Raw genomic sequence first — 21,829 nt, forward strand, 5'->3', positions numbered from 1 at the left:
ATATACATACATTCCCCATATCTCTTCCCTCTTGCGTCTCCCTCCCACCCTCCCTATCCCACCCCTCTAGGTGGTCACAGAGCACCAAGCTGATCTCCCTGTGCTATGCGGCTGCTTCCCACTAGCTAGCTATTTTACATTTGGTAGTATATATAAGTCCAAGTCACTCTCTCAGTTCATCCCAGAGCTAGGCTATTTTAAACACAGGAACAAGGTACATGTCGTCTTCAAGAATGGGAAGGTCCTCACTCACTGTTCCTATAACACAACTATTACCAGGCCTGAATTCTCTTGGGCTTAGCATGTGCTCTGAGTTAACTTTTAAACTGCCAATATCCCAAGTGGGGCAATGTTTTCCATTGTTTTTAGTCATTAACTTCTGATATGAATTCACTTTGAAGTAAGGAGTAGAACACAGAATAGGAGAAACACAGATGGATAGGTTGAGTGGTAGGAACACTTTGGGGCTGGGGCTCGTAACTTAGGGACAGCAGGGAGTATTGATCAGCTCCTTCCATGGGTACTCAAAGTATCCTGAATTGCCTTAACAGTAATTAACATAGCCTCATATAATAGCTAATTGTATATGTGGCTGTTTTCCTAGAGTTTAAGTACCTTGAGAATAGTCACTACCCTGGGTACTTATATCATTTCCTGGCTTTTTTTTTTTTTTTTTTTTTCTTTTTAGTCCAATGTACTGTGGGAAACAACCCTTTTTCCTCCTCAAGAGAAGCAGGAGAAAAAAAAAAAAAAGAGAGGCGGGAGGCTTGGAGGTCAATGTGGACAGGGGATAGAGGGGCTGTGTGCTCCTACAGGGGGAGAAGGAATAATGGACATAGTGCCAGGGGCCTAAAGACAAGGCTGAAGGCTGTATTGCAGAGAGGCTCTTGGCCAAATATCTGCATCAGTGTCTAAAACATGCATGTCATAAATACCTTTCTTCCTGTGGTTTGGAAGAAATGTGGGTTAGGTGTGCTGGCATACCTATTTCTCCTTAATTTCTCAATAAGCGTTCAATTAAAAACATCCCAAGCTTGACTTAGCTAAAGGAAGGATATGTGGTTTTTCCTAAACCTTAGGTAGGCTTCAGGGCATCCAATGTGCCTTTGCTGGGCTGGCTTGGGAGTGAAGCCACAATCCAGAGACACAGAACAGGCAGAGACAAATAGAAAGTGAAAAAGTTAAGAGGAAAAGCCCCTTGGAGTCACCTAGAAATCACATCCTGTCCTGGATCCTCACTCTGTTCGTAACAGAGCAGGAGCCCTATAAATGTTGTTTAAATTTGTTGTATATCAAAAAGTTTCCATCTAAAAATAATAATCTCCTTCTTAGCATCCTATGGAGACAAAGCAAGTTTCAACAACAGAGAGAGAAAAACCCAGGGATGGAGAATTCTACCCCTTCATTTCCTATATCACATGGTTCCCTGGAACGGAAAGGCCTTTACAGAGGGCACACAATCAAGGGAGAATGTCAGGTAGTGGGGAACACAATATTTTTTTCCTCAAATATCAATCCTGTATATCCACTTGGGCCTCCCTTTCCTTGAGTTATAAGATAAGCTGCTCCAGACATTACCTGTGGGAACCACTCAGAGTCTCCCAGGGCTCTCAGGAAGGTCACTTCTGAGTCAGTAGGGATGGTGCTTGGGACACAAGCTCTCATCAGTTTTTTAAAACTGGCTTTCACTTGTCGGATGTCATGAAATTCAACAGGAACAAACTCACAATTTAAAGCAAATTCTAACTTGAAGTTCTGTGGATGAAGATGCAGAGAATTAGGCAGACGAGGTGTTATAGGTAAAAGAACAATGTTTTCAACAGGGTAATGCTTAGCGATATACAGTTAGTTGAGGCCAAAGAGCTGCAGGGGCGCAGTGGATCAAGAAAGTCAATCTTGTTTCGCTAATGTGTCAGTATTGCTGGAAAGAACCATTCAGTAAAGTCTAGTGGTTTGACTTAGCTTGCTGTCATTCTGAGAACTTGAAGAGGCTACTAGTAGACTGGAACCTGATGGAGCTTATAGGACCAAATATAAGCTACTTACAAGGCCATGAACCTGAGGTCTAAGGAGGAACCAATGACGCATGACAGCATGACTAATCCCAAACTGTAAACTAAGTCTCCCCATGATGTGAATTATAATTAAAAGGTAATATGTTGTTGAGGTTCCAGAGCTCTACAAATTAAAGTTTATAAACATACACATTTGTTTCTTATTATTGCAAGTAAAACATAGTCATTGTGAAAATGAAAAAAAAAGCAGAGATAAACACTGAGAAGAAAATAAAAATCACTATCTCACTGTCCTACGACTACTAATATTGTAGTTACTCTTTTAAAGCCAATAATAAAAAAATATACAGTAAAACATGAAAGGCTTTGTTGATTTCTAACTTTTGGACAATATTTTTCACTCAGTATGACACATATATCAATCTTTGTTTCAGTATTATCATTTATATATATATATATATTTTTTTTTTTTTTGCAGTACGCGGGCCTCTCACTGTTGTGGCCTCTCCCATTGCAGAGCACAGGCTCCGGACGCCCAGGCTCAGCGGCCATGGCTCATGGGCCCAGCCGCTCTGCGGCATGTGGGATCCTCCCGGACCGGGGCACGAACCTGTGTCCCCTGCATCGGCAGGCAGACTCCCAACCACTGCACCACCAGGGAAGCCCCTATCATTTATATTTTTAATCCATATGGAATTTTTTCTATGTAAGTTTGCAATTTTAACTAAAGAATGCTAAATTGGTGGCCCATTGAAATAGTTTATTTTGATAATCTAGTTGCCTACTTCTGAAGAAGATTTAAAAGTTCTCTAACTTCTTATGCCAAAGAATGAATTAATTTTCTCATGTTCTTTTCACTTTCTTCACATTCTGCCCAAATTACTCTACTGGATCATCTGCTTCTCTAAGAGTAAACTGCTTTTTGGAGATTGGCTGTACAATAATATGAATGTACTTAGCACTGCTGAACTGTACATGTTAAGATGGTAAACTTTATGTTATTTGTATTTTACAATTTAAAAAAATTGCTGCCAAAGACTTATATATTGGGTCTGTTTCATATTGGTTACTTTATTTATTTATTTATTTTTTAAAGGCCTATTAAAGTTTTAAAATAAAAAGTGAAAACCCTCAAGTTTTTTTTCTTAAACAGCATTACCACTATATATTAAGAAAAAAAAAGTTTCTTTGTCTTAATAATTCCACTTTTAGGAAGCTAGCCTAAAGAAATAATCTAAAATGTAGGAAAAAATCCTCTAGTGGATTGTATCTCAATAAAAAATAAAAATAAAAAGCTATATGCTTGAAAATGTGACTGCAGTTTTACTTATAGATGATAAAGAAAGAAACCAAAACATCCAACAAAACAAAGTTACGGGACTTCCCTGGTGGTCCAGTGGTAAAGAATCCACCTTCCAATGCAGGGGACGCGGGTTGATCCCTAGTAGGGGAACTAAGATCCCACATGCTGCGGGGCAACTAAGCCCGCACGCCACAACTATTGAGCCTGTGCACCTCAACTAGAGAGCCTACGTGCCACAAACTACAGAGCCCATGTGCTCTGGAGCCCGCGTGCCACAACTAGAGAGAGAAAACCCACACGTCACAACTAGACAGAAGCCTGTGTGCCACTCCAAAAAGATCCGTCATGCCGCAACGAAGATCCCACATGCCACGATGAAGACCAGACACGGCCGAAAAATAAAAATAAATAAATAAAAAGAAAATAAATATTAAAAAAAGGACTGAATGTTTAAAAAAAAGTTATGCAGTCATTAAAATAAATATGAAATCTTTTATACAACATGGAAAGATGGCTTGAGATAAAGAACTTAGCACTATGAGAACATGAGTTCTTTTCTGTTAGTTTGTTTTTTTTTTTTTTTTTTTGGCGGTTCGTGGGCCTCTCACTGTTGTGGCCTCTCCCGTTGCGGAGCACAGGCTCCGGATGCGCAGGCTCAGCGGCCATGGCTCACGGGCCCAGCCGCTCCGCGGCATGTGGGATCTTCCCAGACCGGGGCACGAACCTGTGTCCCCTGCATCGGCAGGCGGACTCTCAACCACTGCGCCATCAGGGAAGCCCTGTTAGTTTTTTTTTTTTAATCTTTTTTTGCTTTATTTTAAACATTCTATGCAATTCAAAACATATTATTACAATCCAGATATATTTACCAAGACATTTAAACATTTATATTCCTGAGTATAGTTCCCTGTGCTATACAGTAGGCCCTTGTTGGTTATCTACTTTATTTTTTTAAATTTTCATTGGAAAATTGACTTAGAGTGTCGTGTCATATTAGTTTTTTTTTAAACTTATAATATATAAAAAATAGTTTACTTTTCAGAAAAACTAGATTCCTTTCCATTTCCCAACCATACTTGAGCTAGGAATACCTACCTTATAAAGCAGGAGTTATCAACCATCGTGTTCGGCACACTATTAAGATTACGAAGTATTTGTTACTAAGTATAAGATATTAAAGTATGTGAATTAAAAAAGGTAAATAAGGGCAATTCCAGATTGTTTAGAATGAGTCACTTATTTGCTTTCCTATGTTTCCTTTGTTGGGATAAAAAGGTGTGGAGCTGCAACTAGGCAGCACTGTGCTGGCTAGACTATGGCACACGTCAGACAGATATGCACCCATACTCTACAGACACAGTTGAATTAATAAAAAGCAAAATGTGAAGGAATATACAAAAATCCTAATAAGTATTGTGCCAGAAATTATGTTTGGAATTACGGAATTATGTTTTTTAAATATAGTATTTTATTGATGAAAGAAAGAAAGAGAAAGGAGGGAGGGAGAGAGGGAGGAAAGGAGGAAGGGTCCAATTGGTCAGTCTTTCTTACTCATATATGCATGATCACCCAGCTTATCTGAGGACTGATGTACAAAGGGAATAGCAGAGGTGAGCATTCAGGAGACAAACCTTGGGGAGTGACTCAGATCAAAAATAAGAGGTGTGCTGAAGTGTGCAGTCTGTGCTCTGGGAAAGACACTGGTGCCAAGGAGGCTGTGCAGGCATCCCTGGACTACTGTTGAAAAATGTCCCAACTATTTTCTGGATATAAAATTATCTGCTGTATCAGAAGACACATGTGCATATTTAAAAATTGAGCGTTACCCAGCAGTTTCATTCCCTCTACCCTAAAGCTTGGTGACTAAGTGACTGCAGTAGTCCAGGCAGTGGGAGAAGACCTAGCAAAGCCAGACTGCCACTGAAGAGCTGACTCAGTCACTGGCATCCTGAGGACCAAGCATGTGGGATCCTACTCACAGCCTCCATTTTACAGTTCAGCTGAAGGTCTGTCTAGATTGTCCAGTGCTCACTGGCGCACTGGACTGAACTTTTTTTTTTTTGCAGTACACGGGCCTCTCACTGTTGTGGCCTCTCCCACTGCGGAGCACAGGCTCTGGATGCGCAGGCTCAGCGGCCATGGCTCATGGGCCCAGCCGCTCTGCGGCATGTGGGATCTTCCCGGACCGGGGCATGAACCCGTGTCCCCTGCATTGGCAGGCGGACTCTCAACCACTGTGCCACCAGGGAAGCCTGGACTAAATTTTGAGGGGATTTCTGAATTAACAAATACTTTTAGGGACTTCCCTGGTGGTCCAGTGGTTAAGAATCTGTCTTCAAATACAGGGGACGCGGGTTCGATCCCTGGTCGCAGAACTAAGAGCTCACATGCTGTGGGGCAACTAAGTCTGCGCACCGCTACTACTGAGCCCGCACGCCACAACTAGAGAAGCCCGTGCGCCACAACGAAGAGCCCGTGTACCGCAATGAAGACCCAGCACGGTCAAAATAAAAAACAAAAACAACCCCCCCCCCAAAACCCCAAATACTTTTATTTCCCACACACCTGTCAGTAGTAATGAAATTTATTCTGTAATGTGTGAACTGCAAAAACATTAAACTCCAAGGAATTATTGTTGCTTTTGGAGATAGAGACTATCTTTACAATTTATGGGACTTGAGCATAGTGAAGCTCTTTAACATAATGATTTAAAAGTAAGTATAAAGGGGCTTCCCTGGTGGCGCAGTGATTAAGAATCCGCCTGTCAATGCAGGGGACACTGGTTCGAGCCCTGGTCTGGGAAGATCCCACATGCCACAGAGCAACTAAGCCTGTGCACCACAACTACTGAGCCTGTGCGCCTAGAACCCATGCTCCGCAACAAGGCAAGCCACCACATTGAGAAGCCTGTGCACTGCAATGAAGAGTAGCCCCCACTTGTCTCAACTAGAGAAAGTCCGCGCAGCAACAAAGACCCAACACAGCCCAAAATAAATAAATTAATTAATTTTTTAAAAAAGTAAAATAAAGTTGATTACCAGCTAATATCTTACATTTTCTGACATGTCTTAGGACATGTGTCACTCTATATAGTCTTGAGAACTCTTAAAGAATGTAACTTAAGGAGTGTATGTAGCCTTGGCCTTCCCTTGCCTCCATATGCAGTGCCATACTCTTCTTTCCACTCTTCCTTCCTGTAGCTCTATCAATAGGTTTACAAGAACAAAAACATCTGTTTTGCCATGGGCACAGATTCCTATGGAAGCTGAACTAAGACAGTAGAAAAACACAGCCTGAATAAGCCTTATTTTTTTAATGTACACTCCCTAATATTCGTGATATTTATGCTGATTTTTTTTTTTTTCTTTTTTTTTGCGGTATGTGGGCCTCTCACTGTTGTGGCCTCTCCCGTTGCGGAGCACAGGCTCCGGATGCGCAGGCCCAGTGGCCATGGCTCACGGGCCCAGCCGCTCCGCGGCATATGGGATCCTCCCAGACCGGGGCACGAACCCGTATCCCCTGCATCGGCAGGCGGACTCTCAACCACTGCGCCACCAGGGAGGCCCTATGCTGATTTTTAAAATGATTATGAATAAGCACTTATTTTCATGCCTAATAAATATGCATTGTGTATATGCATGTGTATCTCCATCTACATAAATACAGGTAGACATACATGTATACATATACAGGAGCTAATTTTTTTTTAAGATTGATTATTAACTCCAGGTTAAGACTCCATGCAGCAAAAAAAAGAAAAAAAAATTTCTAGGAAAGCTGGTTTATGAAATAAGTTTTATACACTGCCTTCATGTAGCCATGAAGTTTCTAAGTGAGAAAAAGAAATCTTACCCTTAGCTGCGACTTCTCACCAAATATATAAAGGGCTGCTTGGCGTTTCAAGAGCTGGTTTTGCAGGTAAGTGCTGTTACTGAAGGACGTCGAGTGATCCTTGCCTGCCAGCCGGGCGCCAACATCAATGAAGGATGTTGGAGAGCTGATCAGGCGAGTGCTAGAGCGAAGACTTGCCCAAACACCTTCACAAAAGTCAAAACAATTGAGTGAGATAATCTGATGTGAGAATGCCACTGAATAGGGAAAAAGATGCATGCTCTGTGGGTACAGTTTTAGAGGTAACAGCAAATTAATTCATCTAAGTAATCATGTATCATATTCGTCATTTGTCATTTACTTTTGCATCATGTAAGCATTATTAATATAGCATTTCAAAAATCATTTGGCTCAGAGGAAACTAATAAGTCACCCAAGTCAATTCTGTTTTTTGTATACTGATATAAATTCAGTATTTATAAGTAAATACTGGTATCACAAATAGAGTGCACTGGCTCTAGGAAAGAAATAATGTGGGCAGGACGCAATAATGAAGCCTAGGAAGGAGAACGTGGAGTAAATTTCTCAGGGCTTCAAGAAAGAAGGAACATTATTCTGCTTTAGTCAGTCAATTCAACAAGAAAACCACATTAAGAAATAAATTAGAACTTTACTAAACCCACTAAAATCTGAGAATTAATATTTGTGTATCATGCCAAAATAATGCAATTTTAAGTCAGTAAAAGTTATATTTTAGTCTTTTTTCCCCCAGTATCCAGGAAAAACAGTGAGAAGTTATAAATTTAGTAATGTGCATTTCACTGAGTCTTAGGAAGCTTTATTTTAAAGGTATAGTCAGAAGCAGATGTCTTCTAAGGGAAAGGTCAAGCTAAGCTACTGGAAGGATCTCATAAGTTGACCTTAATTATATTAATTAGAAAAATCAAGGATTTCTAATATGCAAGTGAGACTATCAAATATTAAATATATAAACACAAAGGCATATAATAAGTCCCAAATTTGACAGAGCTCCTTACAAATGCCCACAGACTGTAGTGTTCAGGCTGGTGATGGAGTCACAGTGGTACATAACACTGCCACTGCTTCCCTAAACTGCATTTTCTAGATTTGGAAAGGCTCTTTGAGAAGCTTTAATTTTTGCCAAATGTTAAATCAAGCCATGTTTCTAGGTGACTACAAGTCACCATGATAATGTCACATCTGCTTCTCTTTATAAGCATCTATAGGGTCAGGAGACCAGTTCTCAAGAAAAGGTATTATAAATTTCTGCTTAACATGGATGAAACTTTCTATTATAACCTATGAAGTTTCTTAGATGTTACAGCAAGTGTTAATTTTTTGGTAAATGGAATCACAGAGGAAATTCAGAATGTGGATGAGAATAAAGATAATTTGACAAACAAATGTGAAAAAAGTCACTTGTAACACATATGCTTTCATATGAAGATGGTTAAAAAGAGTGACACATCAGGACAGATAATACAGTACCTTGATAATGGACTCTTCCCTTAGCTGAAGATTTGGTATTTGACTGAGTAAAACATTTATCTCTGTACCCATGCACTGGTAGGTGAGATTAAAGAAGGAAGAAGGAATGAAATGTATATAGCAGCAAACATCAGAGCAAATGGAGTAAGAAAAGAACAGGTTAATTTTAAACATTAAGTTAATGATAGGGGAAAAATGTAAATATATTAAAAGCAGAAGATTTGATTAACAAATAAAAAGCTGCACAGTCACACAAAAAGATGAACTGAGTGCCTGTTAAAGGAAATTTCAGCACTTGTTTATAAATATTATAAGCACAGTGAAATGGACAGCGCAGCAAAGAGTGCCACTAAAAAATTATACCAAATGGAATAAGCTTTTGGAGGTTGTCATTTGGTGAGAAACAAATTTTTATAATAAAATTAAGGAATTTGGGGAGGGGTGAATGTTAGGAATACACTGGCCCTAGTATTTAAGGAGGCTGACTGATTGGCAAATACGATGTGTTGTACAACATGTTTGTTCTTTGAGCAAGGTCATCATATCAGGAATGAACCTCTAACAACCATTTGGAATAACAAAGGGCATGTTTTTGCAGTAGAGCATTAAGCATTGCCACACTATCTTCTTTTTTTCCTCTTTTCATTTGGAAATTCCATTTATTTTCCATAAGCAGATAGATAGTTACAAGCAGCAAAAATTTATGGCCCTGTGACAATACCCAATGCCACTAAAAATACAGCTTGTGATGGTTGACATAATGACTTCTCCTAAAATCCCTATTTGCACCAAAATGATAGGCAGTATCAAAGATAATACTTTTGTAATTTGAGTAATATTGCTTTTTTCCAACAGAAAGAAAGTGCTTCGTGACTTATCGCAAACTTTACCTGGTAATAACAAAAATGGTGAGCAGTGAGTTACAGTTATATTCTTTCCTGAGTAAAGGAACTGCTCAAATCACTTTAGGAAAATGATTCTGTACTTATTCAGGATTGAAAACATTAATGGCAGGATTATTAAGCTATCCATTTCAAAACTGCATAAAATGTGACATAATTTGATAAAAGAAAAATCATCGTAAGTGATTTTTCATTTCTGCCTCACTCCTTTGGAAGTAGGAAATGAAGGGCCTTGATGGCTTTAGTGGCCAAAGGAAGTCAGAAAGCTAAGGGTTGCAGAGGCACTGGCTGATTATACACAGAGAATGCTACTGCAAGACAGAACAAAGACCTGGAACAGCATGAAACAGGCACAGGGACTCCTGTGTGCAAGCCAACTACTCTCCTTTCTGCCAAGATTTTAAGCTTTCCTATTGGAATATGGATCATTAAATGCTTACAGTGAAGCCTGAGTGGTTGGTTCCTAATTCTGAGATACTGTTCCCTAAATATATCATTTTCTTATGCTAGTCCCTTGGCCTAGAATGACCTCTCCTATTTCTTTACCTGACAAACTTCTTATTAAGATCCAGGAACAATGTAAACTCCTCTGAAAAGCATTCTTGACTGTCCTCCTAGAGTTGTAGACAGCTCTATTTGAACTCTGATTCCATTGCACTGTGATTATTTGCACATTTTATTCTACTTGATTGTGTACTCCAAAAGGCAGGGACCTAATAACATTTACTCATATCCATACTGAGAGCCTGATATCTAGGTACTGCAAACATTTGTTGATTATTTTCTTTTTGAAAATTGATACATATGAGCTGTTGCAGTTCTCTACTATACCTTCAACTCAATTATTTGCCCTGAAAGAATGAAAAGGGTATTAATTAAAAAAAAATTAAGCACTTTCTCAAACAGAGCCTCATTAATGAAAAACTGCCAAGTGTTTATCACCTAGCAGAAAATCAGCAATGAGAAAACAGGCTATACTGATATGGGGTCAGCACAGGGCTTGGAGAGCTGTAATTGCATCTGGCAGTCACATTAACCAAAGGCATTACACTACTGCGTTGGTGGTGAGGTCTGCTTAGCTTCCTGAGTGATACCTAGGTGTCAAATACTTGTCCTGAGCATGTAACACCGACCTGGAGTGGTGTTTTTCCAAACTGCAGGGTCCTCCTTAGTGGTTTGTGAAATCATTTTAGAAGGTCAAACCAGTATTTTTGAAGAAGTGAAACAGATTAGAGTGGAAAATACTATGAGCACTGCATGTGGTATAGATGAATATTGTTTCATGAAACTTTTGTTATAGTCTATATACATTTTGCATTGTGACTTAGTACTACCTTTGTGATAATATAAAATGTATATGTATACATATAGATATAAAATGTATTTCTTACTGTGAGCCATGATCAAAAAAGTTTGAAAGTTACTGGTCTAGGCCTAAGACACATTCTCCTTTATCTGCTTGCCTTTGGCCAGTGAGAAGCAACCTTAAGGTAATTTACATACAAATGTAGACTTTACTCCCATTTCAGTGGAGTATTACGCAACAATAATGACAACAACCTCAACAATAATAATGGAACTAACATTTATTGAGCTCCTATTAATAACGAGCCACTTACTAAGTTAAGTGCTTTACATATATTATTTCATTCATTCCCCATAACTATTCTAAAGCTAGAATACTATTTATTATCTCCATTTTACAGATGAGGACACTGAAAATTACGAAGTTTCCTGAATTGCTTAATATCATACACTAAGTGGTAGGACTGCAGCTTGAATTTGAATGTAACTGAACCAAACTCTTAGTGTCTTGTCACCTAAGCAACCATGTGACCCTGGATCTGTCCAGCAGGGTCTGGCTAAGGGGACTGTTTCAGGGAAGAAGTGATACAGTTCATCCCACCCATGGGAATGCAGTGTTGTTCAGAGCATGAGCGTTTCCTAAGCAATGGTATTGTTCCCTTTACTCTGTTCAGAACAAACAAAGGAGAGAAGGAAAAGAGATGCTTGGGTTGGATGTGACGATGGGGTATTGAATTTATGGATGTGACCTTATGCCTAGCACAGTGCATGAGGTATAAGCTATATTCAGTGAATGCTGCACTGAAATGGACTGAACTAATCCTAGTCCCAGTTATGCTCTTGTCTGCTAAGTGATCTTGGCTAAGTCACGTCATCTCTCAAAGCCTCCTAAAGTACCTGTCCTGGAGGTTATTTCAAGGATAAAATAACACTGTAGAGGAACTGAAAGGGCTATGAAAATGTAAAGGATGAAAAATTTAAAAGCTGCCTCCATGTGGCTACTTCTCAAATATACCCAGGTATTTCATTTTTATATTTAAGAGGCAGATTTTCTCATGGCATTTTTCTATACAACAAGATAATTTATCCAAGTTGCAAATACTTGCATTTTCCCCATGGGGCATAACAGCTATTGTAATTTTCAATGAAAAGCAATGTGATCTATTCACATCTTCATTTTTTCTTAACTGGTTTTTGCATCAAAAAGGTTGCTTCCCCTGGCTTAGGAACACTTCAATGTGCATGCTGAACGCTAAGTGACCACCCTCACTGAAAAAGGGTGAAGGAGAAGGTGAAGGTCAGTCTAAACCCTGGCTCATTAGAGTGGGAAAGGCACACAGTGGAAATAACATAAGAAAGAAACCTGTAACTAAGATCCTATGACAATGAAAGGAATGGAAATACACAGTGAAAATACACAGACGAGGAAAAAGGAGAAGGTTAGGAGGGAGATTTCGAGATAGGAGGCTCTTCCCACACAGGGTAAATGAGGAACTGCTGGAGAAGTGGTACCTAGCTCTCTGCAAGAATGAAGAGACTCTGTACTCGAGGGTGGGAACAAGGAAATGAACTAATGTCAGGGCATGCAAGTGTCTACATATAGTCTTGCCCTGGCCAATCTGAGTGTGTGTCTACCTGCCATGTTCATGTTAATAGGGAATCTTCTGAGATTTCCCAAACTTGCTTGCCCCAGTCCATTCCTGCTGCTCTATGTGAGAGGGATGATGCTATCAGAAGAGACAAAGGAAAGCAGCTCCAGGGATCACAGAAGAAGTTGAAGGTGCCAGGAAACAGCTGTATCTCATCTTACAGTTAATCACTGGGACCTTGGGAGATTTGGAGGCCTTGGGAATGAAGAATTAAGAGATGGAGTAAAATAGTAAGATTTGCATTTCTGGATCCTAGCTTAAGATACCAGAATGAAGGGGACCTGGTTAGGAGCAAAAACTGTCATAAGGAAACTAAGTTTACAGGAATTTTCAGAAGAAAATATTTGGGAAGGGGGTCAGAAATAATAATTATGGCTTCATTATGCATAGAAAGGGTCATAAACAGATTAAATAGGAGATTTCAATCCTAAAATGTAAATACAGCCTTCCAGGTACCTTTGAGAATAGCAAAGAATGGACTCATGACTAGAATGTAACCACTAGTGGGGATTCCCTTGTATAAAAAAGCCATGAGTCTGAGGCCAATATAAAAAAAGCAAAGAGGGCTTCCCTGGTGGCGCAGTGGTTGAGAGTCTGCCTGCTGATGCACGGGACACGGGTTCGTGCCCCGGTCCGGGAGGATCCCACATGCCGCGGAGCGGCTGGGCCTGTGAGCCATGGCCGCTGAGCCTGCGCGTCCGGAGCCTGTGCTCCGCGGGAGAGACCACAACGGTGAGAGGCCCGCATATCGCAAAAAAAAAAAAAAAAAAGCAAAGATAATGTAGTTGAAACAGATTGGTGAATATCCTTGTGCCTTAGGTACCAACACAGAAGGAGAGACAGTTTTGTACCTAAAATTTATATTACAGGTCACCTGGCCCAATGGAGGAATAGATAACATGTTGTTGATGAAGTTTACAAAGGCAAAACTCAAGAGCAGGGTGGGGATGGGAAGGCTTCAACTAACCAGACATGCCAGAAGTTGCATCCTACTAAAAGTTAAAGGGAAAAGTTTCTGACGTGCCTGCTAATATAAGCTTTCAGATGGCAAATAAAGCAATAAGGAGAACTGCAACTTTGGACCACATTGTGACAGGAGTTCTTGGCAACAAAAATACCAGAAACCTTAGGAGAAAGTCACTGTACTATCTTTTAGTTCAAATTCACAAAGAAAGAAATGATGAAAAGAATGAAGTTTGTATCTTAAACTTTAAAACAGTAGTATTTTAAAAGTTCCGGAAAAAGTTACATATGACTGTTATGGGTTTAACTGTGTCCCTACCCCCTGTTAAATTTCTTATGATGTAGTCCTAACCCCCAGTACCTCAGAAAATGTGACCTTATTTGGAGACAGGGTCACTGCAGACGTAGTTAGTTAAGATGAGGTCACACTGGAGTGGGGTGGACCCCTAATTCAGCATGATTGGTGTCCTTATAAAAGGGGAAATGTGGAGACAGATGCACAGGGAAAATGTCATGTAAAGATGAAGGCAGAGATATGGCTGATGCTTCTACAAGCTAAGGAATGCCAAAAATTGCCAGCAAACCACCAGAAGCTAGGGGAAAGGCATGGAACAGATTATTCCTCATGGCCCCCCGAGGGAGTCAACCCTGACAACACCTTCGTTTTGGACTTCTAGCCTCCAGAACTGTGAGACAAATGGTTGTTTAAGCCACGCAGTTTGTGGCACTTTGTTACAGTAGCCCTAGCAAATTAATACAATGACCTTAAGGCCTGATTAGGAAGATACCTAAAGAAGGGTGAAAGCTCTTAGGAAATTCTGCCATCATAGAAAGTTCTGATAAGGTAGGAAAAAAAGTTATCTAAAGAATCAATATGGCTGCCAGGAGATGTGCATAGTAATCTTGGTTTTCAAAAGGAAAAAAAGTGAATTTTGTAAAACAGAGTCTTTATGTTGATTCTGAACCACTGTCTCTTACTCCTCAAACTAGCACTTCAGAGAACAGGAGTAAAAATAACAGGCATTGGAGGCACAGCCTTTGAGTCTGGGATCATGTCTCCCTAAGTGTTTATGCTTCTGTGCTCAGTCTTTCTACACTGCAAACTTGAAGCATCATGGAATGCTGCCAGAGCTGAGTCACCATTTAGATATGTTCCCCTCCCATCCCAGTGCTTCCAAACTCATCAGTATGTTAAGATTTCAGCAATTATTATACCTCTGTCCCATGAGGCTAAACTCATCTGTCACCATGCTAGTAATAAATTTGATCATTTGTTTAGAAAAGGGTAATTAAAAACAAATTTAACCATAATTAGTTGATTTGAAGTATAACTATCTAGAAAAAAGTTTTCTGCTTTTAAGGTTGTATCAGTGCTCAGTTACAAAATCAATCTTACTAACCTCCTCGAGCAAAGCTATTGGATGGGTTTACATCCAAATGTCCTGGCACTACCTGCTTAAGCACAGTGGACATTCTTGACGTCCTCCTTTCAGTCCCTAAAGTCAGCCAAAAAGAAGAACAAAAACCATGTCGTTCGGGTTAACATTACTCAAATGACAAAAAGTTATCTTCATGTGTAGCATGTCTAATTGCTGCCAAACATTGTACTTTTTAAGTACCCAAAGCTATAATAGAGATAACAAGGCACTGTTACTATTTCCTTAGAGATACACACATCTGCAAGATTATAGAGAGTTAGGTTTGGCAAGTGCAATCAGAGAATTTAATGATAAATGAAACAAGGCATGCATGGTGTTACTTTACAAGAAAAGCCACTTTCTGCTTATGTTGAGCTATTCAAATAGCTGATTAAGCCAAGGAGACCAACTTCTCAAGTCACATGCTCCTGTGTCTAACACATTAGGGTTACCTCTACATGAACCCTTTGGGGTTCCATCACATGATAACTGAAACAGAATATTAGTACAAGTCTTAATGGCTTCATCCAAATCTAGTGAAAACAAACTGTACTGCAAATCATAAAAGGCTGCAGAAATTTCAGGAATTTCAAAGTTATACATGATGATTTTAATAAATATACATTTAATAAACAGATGTTCAACTTACACATTCAACTCTGTAATATTTTAAAGTCTATGTAAAACAGATTCCAGGAAAAAAAAAAAACCACATGACTTTATGTTTCCCACCACCTCTCCTATTACTCTTTTAAAAAGGAAATAATTAAATCTCTAAATTTGGTTACTATTTACTAGAAATTAATAGTGGTACCCTGATTTCTAAATAAAATAAAGTTATAGCCCCACAAGGTAAAACATTAAGGGGTCATGTTGAAGGAACAATGCAAATAACTAAAGAGACTAACCCTAGGAATGAATATGACCTTTCATAGTTGTCAAGAAGAAAAATAGTATTAAATCTTACCTGGAGACAGAGCAAGTGCTGGCCTGACAGTAAGGGTGTTATTGCCACTGAGTTTCTGATGGACAGAAACTGCACTCAGTAACGCTTGCAAGTACTTTTCTTGTTCTATGCTACTGGAAGATTCTAAAGAGGAGGTAGGAGCTATAAAAGGAAAAGATATTGAATAAAACAAACTGTATCTATGTTAATAAAACAGGGTCTCTCTATATACATATGCTTATTCTTTCTATATATGGTCTTCAAGTTACCGTACCCAAATATAGAAACCAGCCCCACTTAAAGCTCCAAACTATTAAATGGCTAATCCTCCTATGATATTGGTTTCACCACACCTACTTCTTGATTGCCTCATCATCCTTCCAGAAAGAGCCCAGGTCTGGAAAACCAGCGTACAGCCGGTCCTCCCAAGCACAGGTGCAGTTTCTCATCAACCAATCAACTCAGAATAAAGATTCATAAAAGACAACACGTCCTTGATGATCTCCCCCAACCACTCTGTCCATGCCACTGCTTGGGAGCAGAGGATGGAGCAGTTTCCCTCAGCATCCCAGAATGGGCAGAGGTGAGAATAGCCCAGTACCAGCAATTTTATTCCAATTCTGTCACATAGGCCTAGGGGATATGAACTTGTAGAGGGTTGTTGTGGGAAGAGAGAAGGAAGATGAGAAGACAAGAGCAGCTGCTGCTCAATTCCCTGGTCCTTCTGAAAGAGGATCAAAACGTATGCACAGATGGAAACAACTGTCAGAACAATTCTGGGTTGGAGGGAGTCTGAGCCTGGCTTGTGTGGAGTGAAACAGAATCACTGAAATTGGCCCAGGCACTTTAAAGTGGCATCAGGAGGGATTCACTGGAGGGACAATAGATATTAACAAATTTTCTTACAAGGTGAATAGAAAATAAATAATTAGCATTACTATATTATTGTATTTTATCAACTTTAAGTGCCAACATATTTTATAAACTCTAAAATGTCATCAGTTATAAGATGCACCACAATTTTATGTACTAAGAATTAAAAACTCTGCCATTTAAACCATGACACAATTATTTCTGATCACATGAATTGTAAGTTGAATTCCAATTGCAAAGATATTAAAATGTGAGCAAATGTGTGAGCTCAAAAATGTGAAATATAGTAAATTTATATTGAAAAATAAGAAACCAAGGGAATAAAACAATTTCAATTTTTCTAACTAAAAGTTCAGTGATATGCTCATTAATGCTTAGTGATATGCTCATTAATGCTGAAATGATTCTCTCACTTTATATAACCTACATATGCTGTGTTCTATTATACCCATTATGTGGCTTGGGAGGATTCCTCTGGGCAGAAAAAGTTAAAAGCCAACTGCCTTCAATTACACAAAAATGCCAGGTGAAATAATAACAATAACAACAACAACAACAACAACAACAATATAGCGTGGTGTGTGTCAGCCCTTGGTCAACTGAATGATCAAAGATGTACTGGCTAACTTTTAACTTTCAGGAAGGAACAGATGAGAATAAAGAAGAGATATCAAAAAGCACATGGTTCTACCTACTGAACCACTGAACTTGAGTGAGTTCATTTCCAAAGAGGAAAGAATGCAGCAGCCATCCCTAAACTGGATCTGATATCTTAGCGGTCCTTGTTTAATTTTATTGAGCATCTACTTTAAGCTAGAAGTTATGAGAAAGGTTAGCAAAATATAGCTCCTGACTGACTTCAGACCTCAGACATGGTGCTCAAAAATACTCTCAGAAAAAGGGGCAGTGCACTTAGTATATCTTTTTTCTTAAGTTGGCCAGCCTCTGGCTTCCTGAAAACCTGTCTGCTTGAGAGCTCCTAAAGCAGCATTTTGGTCATTAGTTTGCGTGCGTGCGCGTGTGCGTGTGCGTGTGCGTGCGCGTGTGTGTGTGTGTCTTGTAGGAATGAGATAGGATATCTTATACCACATGGGACAGAATCCTTATTTGCTTCTGAAGCTGTTAAATATATTTGAATGCTTCCCAAAAGAAAAGAAAACGATTAGTATATGAAATCTGTTTCCATCTGTGGATACTCTGGTTTGTGAAGTGAAAACAGCCTAGAACCAAATACTTCATTATGTTAATTTCTATTAAAATCCAAATGTAAACAGACATATTAAGCAAGATGGCAAATTCAAGGTGGAGCCCCACATTGTCAAGTCTAGTTCTTAAGCTGTACATGTATATAGCACAGTGGAAAAGGCTATGTGTGAGAGGCTCGATGAAAGGGCACAACTGGCATTCCCAGGTTTTACTTCCTTCATTTTTTGAAATAATCTGAAGTGGAAGGATCAGAATACTGCTGTAAAAGAGCTGCTTACCTGCCTGAGGGGAGTTCTGAGATTTAAAAAGGCCAACTACTCCCTTCCCATGGAATCCTCCAGATCGCAGAAGCAGGGTACTGCTTCTTGAGTTCTTCCAACATACAACAGGCAGGCGATTGTGTCGATAGCAGCGGGCTACTCTTGGTAAACTACTGTCCTGTACAGCTTGAGGTACAACTAAAAGGCCAGGATAGCTTTAGGGACATGGAAGGGAGAAAGAGAATAATTTGGGTGGGCAAGGAGGGGTGGGGAGAGGAGAAGAAAAAAGAAATGGAGAGAAAGAGAATATAAGAACATGAATATCATAATATCATAGTAATTTTCTAAGACTCAAACATATTGGTGGAGTGGTAAGACATATATTTCAAACATGAAACTAAGTTTCAACTCAGTTCTTTAGGGGTTGAGAAGAAAAGGCCTAGATGGTGAAGACAACTAACCCATCCACTAATCTGTATATATATATATTTTTAATAAGCTTCCTTTGGTGATACTGCAGCCTTTTGCTGAGGAACAAGCTTAGAAAATGAAAACATTACATAGAATTATTAAAAAGGCTTCTGTTAAACATGATTTCCCTTGCCTTATACATGACTTGAAATAAAGATTGCAAGATTAATGTATTTTTAAAAATTAATTAATTAATTTATGGCTGTGTTGGGTCTTCGTTGCTGTGTGCGGGCTTCTTATTGCAGTGGCTTCTCTTGTTGCAGAGCATGGACTCTAGACGCACAGGCTTCAGCAGTGGTGGCTCATGGGCTTAGTTGATCTGCGGCATGTGGGATCTTCCTGGACCAGGGATTGAACCCATGTCTCCTGCACTGGCAGGCAGATTCTTAACCACTGCACCACCAGGGAAGTCCCAAGATTAATGTATCAGTGTCAACTTTATGAGAATGACAAAACAAACTGTCAACTCATTGGATTGCTGAAATGACAACAGAGAATAGAGTACACTAATATTTAGACTGCCAGAGATGGTGAAAGGATTAAAAATTAAAACCAAATGATCTTTGGTATGAAAACAATTCGTTCAAATGTCAAGTGCGTTTAAATATTTTATTAATACTACATGTTGATAATTAAAAAAAAAGATTAGCTCATAAAGTTACAGGATATGATGCTGGGAAAATGAAAAACAGACAAGAGACCTTGTTTTTAAAGATTACTAAGTACTAGAAGACAGGCAGCTTTCAGAGCATTTCTTTCCTTTAGTTTATTTAGAAATATCAGACCAAAGAGATTTCATATTAATAACCTCCTAACCTCTAATCCATGTCTTTTTTTTTTTTTTTTGCGGTACGCGGGCCTCTCACTGCCGTGGCCTCTCCCATTGTGGAGCACAGGCTCCGGACGCGCAGGCTCAGCGGCCATGGCTCACGGGCCCAGCCGTTCCGCGGCATGTGGGATCTTCTCAGACCGGGGCACGAACCCATGTCCCCTGCATGGGCAGGTGGACTCTCAAGCACTGCGCCACCAGGGAAGCCCCATGTCTTTTTTTGTGACTTTTTTATTGTGGTAAAATATACCTAACATGAAATTTAACACGTTAACCATTTTCTGTGCACAAATCAGTGACATTTATACTTAACCAGAGATACCCTGGAAGTATTCTGAAAACCTAGTACTTCCATGCTTCAGGAAGTTACAGGCTGTATTCTTCTAATACCACAAACTGATAAAGAGACCTAGCTGTAGACATAATCATTCATGAAGACTTGAAAAGCAGTTCCATTATTTAGGGCCCTCTATTTCTTTTTAGAAATCCGTATCACTAGCACTAGGTCAAGAAATGGACCATAACCAGCATCCCCTTGTGTCACCTCCCAATCACTATTTCTCCCTCTTCCTCCTCAAAGATGATCACTATCCTTGACTGCTAACAACATGGATGACTTTTGCCTGTTTTTTGAACAAAAAAGGAACGAATAGAATTTATTGTGTCTGGCTTCTTTTGATCAACAGCATGTTTATGAGACCCATCCATGCCTTTGCATATAACTGTAGTCTGTTCATTTTCATTGCTGTATCGTATCCCACTATGTGATTATACTATTTATCTATCCTTCTATTGTTGATTTTGAGTAGTTTCTAGTTTTTGACTATGTAAGAAACATGTTGCCATGAACATTCTTGCAGTCGTCTTTTGGGAGAACATATGTGTTCCTAGATGGAGTAGAATTTCCAACAGATACATGACAGATTGCGCACTGTTCAGTACATGTCTAGAAGTTTAGTAGATGCTGCCAGACAGCTTTCTAAAGCTGTTTAACCAATTTACAGTCACACCAGCAATAAAGAATTCTACTTGCTCAACATTTTTACTAGCATTTTGTATTGCTGGTCTTTTAAATTTTAGCCATTTTTGCAGGTATAAAGCAGTCTCACTGGGACTTTAATTTGTATTTATCTGAAGACTAATAGGTTGAGCATTGTTGGAGGATGGAGGGAACCCAAAGTACCCAGCAAACTGAGAAGGCATCTTGAGACTAAAAAATCAGACAGGCAGCTCCATATAATTAATGGATCAGTTTATTACAGGGTAACTAACTCATAGGGTGGGATCTAGATCGGGTGAATAATGATCAGGAAACATTCTCAACTGCACTCCAAGCCACTGAGGGGCCACTGGGACAATTTTATAGTTAACCTAGGGTATGGGGGTAGGTGCTTGGAAACAGGATGTGCATTCTCAAGTTAAGAGATATGAATAGGTAACTAGTCTCATGGGTACTGGTAATACTTAAGGGAAGGTTTTCATCATTGTTTGGGGACTAACAGAGCATAGAGGCTACCTGGTCCTAATGATCATTAAACAATATCTATTAACTACAAAGCTCTTGATGACAGAGAAGTGATTCACTGCATAGTACAGTGCTTGGTAGGGTCAGCGAAAGACAGGAGAAACCGTAAGGGCCCAAGATGGCATCAGTTATGCTAACAGCCATACAAGCATCTTTTCAGATATTTATTGCCCACCAGGATATCCTCACAAAAGACGATACCCTCTGCCATTAGTTATTGCCTTTTTACTCTCTTAATGATGTCTTCTGATATATAAGACTTCTTAATTTATCATTTTTTTACTTTCTGGATAGTGTTTTTCCTGTCTTAAATCTTTCCCTACTTCAAGGTCATGAAGATATTCTCCTGTCTTCTGGAAGCTTTTAATTATTTTAACCTTTTACGGGTAGATCTACAGATCAATGGGAATTGATTTTTGTCTATGCAGTGTAAGGTAGAGGTCAAAACTAATTTTTTTCTTGTATGGATATCCAGTACCATATATTGAAAAAAACGTATTTTATCCACTGCTCGTAAGTGCTATCTTTATCTTAAACCCAGTGGTTTTTTTTTTTTTTTTTTTTTTGCGTTATGCGGGCCTCTCACTGTTGTTGCCTCTCCTGTTGCGGAGCACAGGCTCCGGACGCGCGGGCTCAGCGGCCATGGCTCACGGGCCCAGCCGCTCCGCGGCATGTGGGATCTTCCCGGACCGGGGCACAAACCCGTGTCCCCTGCATCGGCAGGCGGACTCTCAACCACTGCGCCACCAGGGAAGCCCAACCCAGTGGTCTTATATGTTGAGATATTTCTATATTCCCTCTTTTGCTCCAGTGGTCTGTTTGTC

At 39.6% G+C, this 21,829-nt stretch overlaps 1 protein-coding gene across 3 annotated transcripts in view; it reads right to left on the bottom strand.

Annotated features, from left to right (window-relative positions):
• SBF2 (SET binding factor 2) overlaps positions 1–21,829 on the bottom strand; it is a 469,274-nt gene that overhangs the window by 33,855 nt on the left and 413,590 nt on the right. For all 3 annotated transcript variants that reach the window (XM_060105533.1, XM_060105532.1, XM_060105531.1), the window contains 4 exons: positions 18,199–18,395; positions 15,863–16,003; positions 7,171–7,355; positions 1,579–1,755 (listed from right to left, as the gene is read on the bottom strand). In XM_060105533.1, coding sequence (XP_059961516.1) covers positions 1,579–1,755; positions 7,171–7,355; positions 15,863–16,003; positions 18,199–18,395 — 700 coding nt within the window. The remainder of the gene's footprint in view (positions 1–1,578; positions 1,756–7,170; positions 7,356–15,862; positions 16,004–18,198; positions 18,396–21,829) is intronic.

Source organism: Mesoplodon densirostris, chromosome 7 (assembly GCF_025265405.1).
Source record: "Mesoplodon densirostris isolate mMesDen1 chromosome 7, mMesDen1 primary haplotype, whole genome shotgun sequence".
In the NCBI taxonomy this organism is placed as follows: Eukaryota; Metazoa; Chordata; class Mammalia; order Artiodactyla; family Ziphiidae; genus Mesoplodon; species Mesoplodon densirostris.